Source organism: Lutjanus erythropterus, chromosome 4 (genome assembly GCF_056507025.1).
Source record: "Lutjanus erythropterus isolate fLutEry1 chromosome 4, fLutEry1.hap2, whole genome shotgun sequence".
NCBI classification, from domain to species: domain Eukaryota; kingdom Metazoa; phylum Chordata; class Actinopteri; order Lutjaniformes; family Lutjanidae; genus Lutjanus; species Lutjanus erythropterus.
In genome coordinates, this window is record NC_139320.1 from 34,853,616 (window position 1) to 34,865,281 (window position 11,666).

Consider the following 11,666-nt stretch of genomic DNA (forward strand, 5'->3'; position numbering starts at 1 on the left):
ACTGAGGGTGTTGCAGCTATTTTGTTTCTGAGGAAAAAAAACAAGATGGAGGTGTCCAGTTACAAGGCATAAACATAGTTACCTGGCCAGTCCCTCCACTGCAGCTCCACTGATAACCAAAACAATTTCCTGCTCCCTCATCCATCACCTATGCTGATAATATTGCAGGAAATTTGCATGTGCAGCGCAAATTTAATTTCACACTATTCTACCAGCAATCCTCCAACAAAACAGGTTTTGCTTATCGTCATTTGAATTGTGGCGTTCCAACAAAGAGGATGGGCATGGAAGGCTTCAGGTAAACAGAGCCTCGTCGGCACGGGCAGGTCACCGAGTATCTGCAGCGGGGGAAGCAAAGCCGCTGGGTATTCATTCCTGCACTGTCTAGGCAGAACTGGTTTGGTGGCTCTGCCTCTTATTGTGTGATTTCACTTAATGTGGTACAGTCAATTGTGTCAGGAATGTGCTGCCCATGAGCCTTTGTTTTGCTCGTTCATCCATTTTATGGTAACTGCTCTGCTTGACTGAAAGGAAAACGGACACAGGGACTACTTTACAATAAGACTACCCTCATAAATTGTTATCATTAGGTTATTAATTAGTACAAAGTTTATTCTAAGTTTATTAGTAACAACACGTTAGATAAGCCTCAGATCACATTGCTTACTTTGTCTTCTCCATAGCATTTATAACTGTCGGCTTCAGTTAGTTAGTTAATCACCATCTGCATATTGGAATAGTCAAGAAGTTTGATTTGCCATATTTCAATAACACATCAAATTCCGAGATTTATGTGCTAACAATGAGTTGCACCAACAAAGACTGAATGAGTAATTAATTTACAACAGCTTAGTAAACCTAGGATTAAAAAGCAGAGTTCTGTTGTGCAAGTATGTCAGTTTAGTAAAGCCAAGTTCGGTGGTGTAAACCTAGATTAAATAGAGTTTAATCAACGTGGATGTGCATGTGTGGAGCCAGACCTTCACTGAGCACTGAGGAGAGACGTCTGGCTATGCGAGACTAGTTAAAAAGTGAAAAATGTTATATTGTTTGCTTGCTAGATAAAAAGCCAAATAATATAAATGATTTATAAGGGGGATTCTTATTATAAAGAGGTACCCAGATGGAATATGCTGCATGAACACACAAACATTCATATCAAAAACCAAATTAGGATGAGAAAGAGAACAGTTGTCCAAATATCTTCAGGTCTCTTTATTTTCCGAACATTACAGTGATGTGTTGCTATCATGTATAAATATAACATTCATTTTGGTGAAAGGTGAAAAAAACAAAGGCTCTCAGAGAGAACTCTTCATTCTTGTTACATGAAATGTCTAGAACTACTGCGACATGTTAAACAAAATATAAATGAAATGCCACAAACTGGGAACAATATAAAAGCACTTTCAGGTGGAAAAAAAAACCAAAGTAAAGAACAAATGATGTGTTATTTATGGCCACGAGAGAACACAGATATAAATAATCAAAGAAGTTTGGTAATTGACATTGTAACCAGCCAAGCATTTACCAGTGTATATAAATATATAACTCCATATAAATAAGGTTAACTTAGAGATCATGATTAGACTGTAATCAGCGAGCCCTTGACCCAAAGCACAATAATAAAAGATGATCTTAAGCGCACAACTGAACGCAATGCTCATCACAACTACCAGATACACTACGACTACGATTATCTCTCCAGATCATTCTCTATAGATCAACTATAGGTGAGGAAGACAGGGTTTTTGGTTGGCCAGTCATGCTTCTTGCTTTTCATTCAGGCCAATTTAAGTTCTGCTTTGAGTTCAGAGGCTGTTGATTAAGTAAAGCTACGTCATTAACAAAGCCAAGCCTAAAACGCAAAGGTGTGTTGAATCAATATTTGCTCATGCTCAGTGCTGAGCACACCTTCCTGACATACCAAGCAGTTAAAAAACAGGAGATAAAGAGAGGGCTCGGCACATGTTTATGCCGTTTTTTCATTTTATTACTCACTTTGACCGGTGAATCGGTAAATGTATGGACAAACTGGATCCCTGATCGTGACGCTTTTAGATTCATTGCATAGCTTGAGCTTTTCTATCTTACACTCTCTCTGAAGATCAGCTACACAGTGACTTGAAACGTGCGACAAACCCTGCCAGCTAGCATTACAGAGCATAAAGGCAACTAAACAAAGGTGACGGCGGTTCTGATACAAAACCATAGATCAACCAGGAACATTAAGTGCATGTCAAACATGTTGGGATGAGTACAAACTCCTGCTTTATCAGAGAGCAATTCACAATCAGTGATAATGTGGCGTCACAGATACAGCAAGCACACACTTAAAAGGGCACTCCACTGATTTTACGCATCAAGTTCAGCTCGCTTGGCTGTGAACTAAAAAGTTAATGAAATGTTACAATATTTCCTCGTGCTTGTGAGCACACCTTCATAACATACCAACCAGTATGTCCAATGTGGTTTCTCACAATATTGTGATAATATCGATATCGTAAATTCTTTTGGCCATAACAATCATGTGATGAAAATCTAATAATGTGACAGCCCTAGTGTACATGCAATGGACGCCACTTGTTTTTGTTACGTTTTTGAATCTTTTGAGGGCACTATGTATAAAATGGCACAGGGCAAATTTGGTGCATAATAAACAGTGATTTCAGGCATGGGTAAAGTTTGAAAAATAATCCAGATAATATCATCAGTGCCATCTCAGCCATGTTGGCTAGCAGCAGCGTCACAGCTTAACCACTTAAACACCAAGCATATATTGTACAAGGCTTTCCATGTCATAAACACAAGCTCACAAGTTCCATTTGAAGGCAGAATTGACCTTTTGGATATGAAATGCCATTTCCTCGTCATTTTATCCTAGCATACATTTGTATGAAATTTTGTCATAATTAGCAGATGAATTCCTGAGTTATGGCCAAAACCTTTGACCTCGAAATTCAAAGACATCCAAGCAGATGTTTGTGCCAAATTTGAAATAATTCCCCCAAGGTTTTCCTGAGATAACACATTGACAAGAATGGGACCGAATGTGCAGTCACAGTGACCTTGACCTTTGACCTACAAAATCTAATCAGTTTATCTTGAGTCAAAGTGAAAATTTGTGCCGAGTTTGAAAAAGCTGCTTCAAGCTGTTCTTGAGATTGTGTGAGAATGAGACAGACGGATGGACGGACAACCTAAAGACATAATGCCCCAGCCATGGCTGCCACCGGTGGAGGTATAAACACTCTAACTAACCAGCTGACTAATCGAGATTAATCATTAGGCAGCAAGTTAGCTCGTGCTTTGCTAACATTAGCTAACTGGAAAAAGAGAAAGTTGACCGAGGTACCAAGTTTGCTCAACTGTTATTGAAGCACAGAGCAAACACAGGTGTGAAGGGTCAGTTGAGTTGCATTATGGGAAATGTAGGATCTAGTGTTTTAGGGTTTTGACTTTAAGTTGGGGTAAGAAGTTTATTTTGGTGTCACTGGGTAAAAGTTCCATTATTACCTGTAAGCATGATGCAACAGGTCGGACTAGACTTCAGTTCCTCCTCTTGGCTGGTTTCAAGCTTTAGAAAATCTAAACAGTGACAGGAGACTTTGGCCAATCACAGGACAATGAGATATTTGATTGTTGAGTCTCATTCCATAAGTATTTGAGGACCTGGGAATGAAAACTCAACAATCAACTATCTTTCTCCAGAATTGCTAACTGCAAATTTAAGACTATAAGTCTGGATAGCTCAACCTCTGCTGCTTTGATTGTGACCGCTCTCTTTTTAATCCGTCTGTGAAGTCAACTAGACAAACTAAATCACTGGAATGCCCCTTTAAAGATTGTCTTCATGATGAAAAGGAAAGAGTCTAGTAGTATTTTGCAGTGAGACGAGCATGCAAATGTACAACCCACGTATGACCCCATCATGCAAAACCCAGAGGTGGTATGCACTCACACAGGACATGTGGTGAGAAAAACAAACAAACAAACTGGACAAACAACATTTCACAAGACGTTTCACAGCGAGGGTGTGAAAGTAATGTATAGTCGTGTGTCTAATACCATGGGGTAAGGCCAGAGGGTTTGGGATGTAAAGAAGATAGTAAGGCTCTGATTTCCAGATCGTTCCATTAAGATCTTCATGTTTTCAGTCATGATTAGCTGAGGTGACTGACCAGGGTGAGTGTGGTTTAAAGAGGTACTTCGGGATCTGAGGAGGAGTTGAGCTACAGGAAATGATTTGGGGACTCATGCTAATCCGCCCAGTCGCTGCCTCTCCACCGCCCCATGTTCTCTCCTCCATCTTTTAGTTCATGAGCGTCATGGTGCTCTCAGGCTGGCCGCCAAAGATCCCAGAAAAAAACTCCAGCGCGAGGCGCACGTGGATGGGCACGAAAACATATGAGGTGTAGATCACCATGGCAATGGCGGAGAAGAGGATGGAGTTGAAGATGGACTTTTCCCACGGTTCCAGGACGTAGATGCCAGTGATGAGCAGGTACTGGTAGTACAGCCAGGCCAGGTACTCCCTAAAGTTCTTGAAGTTCATCTTGCAAGCTGGACAGAAGGGAAACGGAGGAGGAGAGTTGTCAGATCCAAACAGGTGAGAAAGAGACGGTGAAGGTGAGTGAGGCAGACAGAGGATTCGGGGAGAGAGAGATTACAAGCCTTCTTTAAACCTCTCCCTTGCAAAACAGGGAAAAGCACACACTTACAAGCACAGAGGCAGGAGTGGTGACTCAAATTACTGTTATTACGGCATTTTTAGGTCTGTTTGTCCCAAATTCCAAAGAGATGCTGTCTAAAACTGAATACAGTGCAAAGACAAGATATTTAATGTCTTAACTGATAAACTGTAAACTCATTCTGAATTTGATGCCTGTGACATGTTCCAAAAAGTTTAGACAGGAACAGCAGAAAACTGAGAAAGTTGTGGAAGCTCAAAAGGTAAACAGGTTAATGAACAACTGGTGATAGCATCATGATTTGGGTATTAAAGGGGCATCCTCAGTAAGGTCAGCTGTTGGGTGGGGGATGTTGCAACATTCATCACTTGCGTGGGCAAGTAGTCCAACAGTTTAAGAACAATATCGTTCAATCAAAACTTTAGGAATTCACCATCTACAATCCATAATATCATTAAAAGATTCAGAGAATTCAGAGAAGTGCATAAAAAACCACATCATTGTATAAATTATGCTATGAGCACAGGAACACTTTGGAAAAATGTCGTCAGTAAACATGTTTTGGTTTTTTTTGCCACATCTAGAAATGCAAATTAAGACTCTACCATGCAAAGCAAAAACCATTTATCAATAACATCCAGAAACACTGTGGACTTGTGTGGGACCGAACTCATTTGAAATGGAAAAGTGTGCTGTGGTCTGATGAGTCCACATTTCAAATTGTTTTCAGAAAGCATGGCATGATGATGCCCATGGCATTATGGGTAACTGTCACATCTGTGAAGGCCCCATTAATGCTGAAAGGCACATACAGGTTTTGGAACAACATATGCTGCCATCCCGATTACGTCTTTTTCAGAGACATCCCTGCGTATTTCATCGAGACAATGCAGAGACTAGACTGACCTGCCTGCAGTCCAGACCTGTCTCCCATTGAAAATGAGTGATGCATTATGAAGAGCGAAATACAGAGACAGAGACAGAACACAGACTGTTGAGCACCTGAAGTTGTATATCAAGGATGAATGGGAAGAAATATCACTTTCATAGCTTCAACAATTAGTGTCCTCAGTTCACAAACATTTACTGTGTGTTTTTAAAAGAAACCATGGTGTAACACAGTGATAAATCATGCCCCTGTCCCAACGTTTTTTTTTTTTTGGAACGTGTTGTAAGCATCAAACTTGAATTAGTGCATATTTACAAAAAACAATAAAGTTAATCAGGATGAACATAAAATATGTCATCTTTGCACTTCATTCAAATTAATATAGGTCAAAAAGTTTATGCAAATCATTGCATTCTGTTTTTATTTACTATTTACGCAACGTCTCAACTTTTTGGGAATTGAGGTTATATAAAGTAGAATAAAATGATAATACTGCAATAAAGTACTATTTACTTACAGTACTTTCCACCACAGTTTAATTCTTAAATACAACATGTATGTTAGTTTGTAAAGTTAATGATGAAAAGTTGGAAGTGTAGTCACTCAGGATATAAGACAGACTACCACTATGTACAAAAGATTGTCTTATAATGCTTTCATTAAGTCATTAAGTCATTTATTATTTCCAATCATGAATGAAATTCTAATATTCTCCATACACACATTAAGATAATGTTTTCTGCTTGCTAACCTTTATCCTGGAGACGACTGTGTAACCACAATGGAAAAATAATCCTAGAATCAAAAAATAGTCCTTGTGGCTTTGTGTTTATTAATTAGTAGGTGTGGAAGGGAATTAGCAGCACTCCTCCAGCCCCTCCAAATCCACAGCAGAGCCCTGAGGGGGCAATCAAGCACGCCTCCTGGGAACCCGGGGTCTTACAGGATTCAGTTGTGTGGGTAGAGAAACACCAATGAAATTAAACCTTGGGTTCCCACATGGACTTAAAACTGTGCTCCCATATTTTCTTGGCACACTTATTCCCACACTTGACACACATACACATGTGATCCCACACACATGGGACACTTACAAAGAGGTTTATGTTATGTGAGGAGTGTAATGAGCTCCTGTTTTCCACCCCACAGAACATACAGCAGCACATCACAAAACATGCACTTTAAATATAACTTAAATTATAACTAAAAATAACCTTTTTAAAGCCTTCTTTGCATGTGGTTATGTTTGTGCACTGCACATTTTTCTTGTTAAATGAACTTGATTTTAATTCAGTTATAGGTGAAAATTTTCAGCCAACAACTCTTCAGTCACACCGACTGTCAGAAGAACAAGATAGAGGGACTAATGTTTGTAAGTTGTTACATGTTTTGAAGGTAAATGTGAGATGTTTTAAGTTTACTTACCTTGAATAGCCTAAATAAACCTTATATATTTAGCTGAAGATTCCCTCCCACCCAACATACAGCAGCACAGGCCAAAAGATGCATTTAAAATATATCTTAAAATAAAAATAAAAATAACTTGTTTTAAAGCTTTCCTTGCATATTGCATTATTTGCACAGTGAAAATAAACCATTTGTTTTAACTTTAAAAAAAAACTTTAGTGTTTAGCCTGTCTTTCAATTTTAAGGTGACTGAATTTGAAAAGACAAGGAATAATTTTGGAATGACACAAAACAAACTTGATTTCAATTCAGTTGTACTTGAGAAAAAATGTTCAATAAACTTAACGACTCTTCAGTTGCACTGACAAACATTACAAACACATTTGATTTACCTTTACATACATTTAACTCATCATTTCAAAAGATTTCAAGTTAGAAGAACTCATGTTATAAGTTCTGTGTTCTGAGTGCTCTGAAATTAAATACTGGACATTTTAAAGTTTATTTAACTCAAATAAATAAAACCTATATATTTACATTTGGTTTTCCACCCCCACACAAAAAAATAGGCACAGGATAAAACCAGCACTTTAAACATAACTAAAAATAACTTGTTTTAAAACTTTCTTTGCAGGTGTTGGTGTTTGTACAGTGTAGTAATAAACTATTTGTTTTACTGTAACTTTAAAAAAGTTAGTGTCTGGGCTGCTTTAAAATTTTAAGTTGGGAATTTGAGCAGCAAGTTGAGCTAATTTTGTAATAATTCAAATAAAGTAAACTTTTCTCACTGATTGAACTTCATTCTCAATAAGAAGAGCTCAAGTTCATCCAACAACACTTCAGTCACACTAACACACATTACACATTTGATTTTCTTTTACATTCAACTTATCATTTCAAATTATTTAGTAGTAAGAAGAATTCATGTTTGTAAATTTTGAGATTTTCTTAAAATAAATACTAGAAATTTTAGGTTTAATTAAAGCTACTACGAAGATTCATAAGTTGTTGATTTTGCAGGCCCTGATGGACAAAAGTGGTAGTGAAACCACAAAATATAACATCAATAAAATGATCTAAATGAAAATCTCCCTTTGCATGTTTTTAACCACTCACTGTAAATTTGTCTGTGAACACATTTGTTTCATCTGATTTCCAGGAGAATCCAACCCAGCTGCAGACATTTAAATAAGTATATAAAAACAGCCAATACTCACATAAAGGGGCTTGTTTGCTTACGTATGTCACAGAGGCATCACAAATTAGGACCATTTCATAATCAGTTTAAAAACTCTTTGTAGCAGCTTTAACTTGCATAAATAAAACCTTTATATTTATGTTAATTAGAAAAGATGAGTTGACAATGACTAAATTCTAGCTTTTTTTTTTTACAGTGTAATTAGTTTACCCTTTCCAAATGATGAATGAATGATGAAAAGCTGTGTATGTATGTGAAGTGAGGTTTACATAGCCGCAGGCGTTAACAGATCCTGCTACACGGGTGGGGGGCGGAGCCAACAGGTGCGCTACAACAGTGCAGGTGTGCTCACTTCAACTGGCTTTCTAGAATATACTTCAAACATGAAGAATATGAAATGTGGTTTTTTTTTAAAAAAAAAATACAGACCAGCTACTGTTGTGAGGGTGTAAACAAATTAACTTCCTCCATATAAACACTACAGTATGATTGTTGTTGTACCAAAGTTATTACATGTTAAGAGTAGTAATGCAGCTTTATGTGATGATCAGCATTATTGAATCAGAATTGATCAGTTTCTGGATAAATATCTTAATTAACAAGTTTAGTCCACATCACTGCAAAATAAGTTAAGCAAAAGTTGTGCTTTTTGGCCAGATGGCAGAAATGTCTAATGATCTGCACGCAGCAATGATACATTTCAGCACTGCTCCTCTGTTATTTGATATTTCCGATTCATTATAGGGGATATATCAGCTCTGTATTGTGCAAAACCGAATCCATATTGACTCACCTCCGCAGCCGCCGTGAGAGCCCCTCTCTGAATATCTGGATATTAATGACAGAGATAATAACAGGACGAGCACAGACACCAGCCCGCGTCCTGCTGCTGCTGCTCCGCTGCTTGGTGTAAATGAAAAGCTGCCTCACTAGTTTGTCACTGGCCTATATGTAGCAGGTCATACAGACTGAGAATGACACCACACCCACCACTCGTGCTTACACTCACCTGGCTCACAGATCATGCAGGTGGAGTGACCGAGGACTTCAGCGCACAGGCCGGTGTGTGTGTGTGTGTGTGTGTGTGTGTGTTTACGCAGGCGAAAGAAAACAGTCCTCCTCGCAGAGGAGGCGCAGGAGGAGTCGATGTCTTGGTCGCAGCTCTATTTCTTCAGCCATGTAGAGTCCGCTGCTTTGTGCGGCATCTTTAAACTTTCTTCAGTCCGTGTCGCATCCTCCTGCGCATCCGTCCCGCCGACACCTCCACCAGCATCACCATGCTGCTGCAGCCCGACGCTGCGCCGCAGTGCCGCCTCTGACGCAGACAGCAGCAGCAGCAGGATGGAAAAACAAGCCGAGGCAGCAGCACACTGGTATGCACTTATACTGCAGCGTGGGGCTGCTGTGGTTTATTATTATAAATAAACTAAAATATGAAATTATACACTAGCAGCTGCAGCCTCCGTTTGTTTGTAAGGCATCAACTGAACAGTCCCTGCCTCTCCTTTGTGACATATAAAATATTAAATAAGACAAAAAATAAGCTGGACTCACTTCATAACGACAATATTTTACAGGCTGTATCTGTAAGATCACATCCGTGCGTGCAGAATTTGTAGGACCAGCGAAGTGTGCGAATAATATCACCTGTATGGAAGCCCATATCGGCCAAAAAAAACAGAACGTGCAAGTCATTATAATGAGAAACTTTCTAGAAATAAAGATACGGAATGAAATAGTTTTTTCATTAGTTTGAGCTATTAACTCATTTTGACATACTAAGTCATTATATTGACGCACTACGTCATTATTTAGGAATAGTTTCTCATTATTTAGACACACTAAGTTATAATTTTACTAGCCATTTTTTTGTCAAAAGTATGTCAAAACAATGAAAAGTAATTACCTCTGACATACTAAATCGTTAATGTGAGAAAGAGTCTACTTACTGAAATTCAAACTCATTATTTTGAGATACTAAAACATTATTTTGCGACAGTTTCTTATTTTGACATACTAGGGCAATATTTCGTGTCATGTCATATTAAGACATTACTTTGAGATACTAACTCATTGCTACTGAGTAGTACTACTTATCATACATGTCTCTGGTCTTTTGTCTAGTCTCTGCCTTTCACAGTTTGGTGGCAGATATTTGATTATGTATGACGAGGATGAGTGACAGTGCTAAAGGGGTGTCAAATACAGGAACTCAGGAAGGAATGAACTGCCTGAGGTGTGTGACTGGTCTGGTGCTTGATATGTAAACATATTAGGCACTAAACCACAGAGTTAACTTACTTTAACAGCAGCGGCCACTCTGTTTATCTTGGAAGAACCCCAAAAAGCCTAAAATGCACACTCAGATACAAAACATATATACAGAAAAGTACTAACTTATCTCTTCTCCTCAAAGTCCCTGCCTATAAACAGGAGTTGAGAAAGCAAAATGGCAAAAAGGACAACCAAGAGGAAAAAAAAAATTACACAATCCAAACACCCCTGGAAAAGAAATCCAAGAATAAGATGAGAAGTTGCCCCTTTGTTTTGGAGCAATCAGACATACAGTTGGGAAATCTTATCTCCTGATCTGCCTGAGGTTTGCTGACCTGCTTGATTCCTGCACTTGACAACACCATGCATTATTGATGTGTAAACACGGGCAGTGCCACCATGGCGCACCATTTACGCATGGATACACTGCAATTTTTTTTAGCGTCACAAGGATGAGGACTGGTTTAAAATGCCAGACGCACTGTATGAACAGAATTTAGCCCCTTGCAGAGATTCAACACCTCTTTGTAGTATAAATATAAACTGTTGTCTGTCTTTACATGAACTGTACCAACCTGCTCCGCCACAAGTGCTTTGGAAATCAGTATTCAAAACAGGTAACCAGCCTCATTAGACCTTAACAGCTCAGGTGTTGTTGCTCTAACAACACGTCACTGGTCCTCTAAAAAGTAGACGAGGATTCTGTAATACTAGAGATTGGGTAAAGAAGGCTGTAGAGGCAAAGCATTTGGGTCACAAGGGCTGAGTTTGTGCAAATGCAAAGATGGTGAGAAAATCAGGTCAGCAGGAGGGTGATCAGCAAAAAAGGAGAACCCCTGCTCTACATTGTTGTTGCCCCCACCATCCACACCCACACACACCCAAAGGGGATTCAGCTCATTCACTTTCCCAAGTAGATCTGATTACCGTTAACAACCAGCTCAGGTTTGTGAAAAACAACACTCTGCCGCTTCCTCCTCCTCCTCCTCCTCCCTCTTCATGTTAGAATGTGAGACATATGTCACACAGACTAACCTCGCTGTGATACACACATTCCTCTGCTGTCTTAGATTACATAAAGCTTCATATCAGTTCGTCTGCACAGCCATGCAACTAAAAAAAAACTCTTCAACAAAGTCTCTTATTTTTTCTTCTCATTGTTTGGCTGTGGTCAGGACATTTTTCGAACCCAAAATGTTTGTGTTTT

General features: G+C 38.9%; 1 protein-coding gene across 2 annotated transcripts; it reads right to left on the reverse strand.

Moving 5' to 3' along the window:
- Positions 1-2,477: 2,477 nt before the first annotated feature.
- On the reverse strand, positions 2,478-9,493 carry sptssb (serine palmitoyltransferase, small subunit B). Of its 2 annotated transcripts, none has more exons than XM_084716495.1 (2): positions 9,195-9,493; positions 2,478-4,563 (listed from the first exon to the last, which is right to left on the reverse strand). In XM_084716495.1, the coding sequence occupies exons 1-2, from the start codon at positions 9,208-9,210 to the stop codon at positions 4,313-4,315; spliced, it is 267 nt and encodes an 88-aa protein (XP_084572621.1). In that variant the 5' UTR covers positions 9,211-9,493; the 3' UTR covers positions 2,478-4,312. The 2 variants fall into 2 exon arrangements, with proteins under 2 accessions (XP_084572621.1, XP_084572622.1); XM_084716496.1 differs by lacking the exon at positions 9,195-9,493 and adding an exon at positions 8,979-9,085.
- Positions 9,494-11,666: the final 2,173 nt, after the last annotated feature.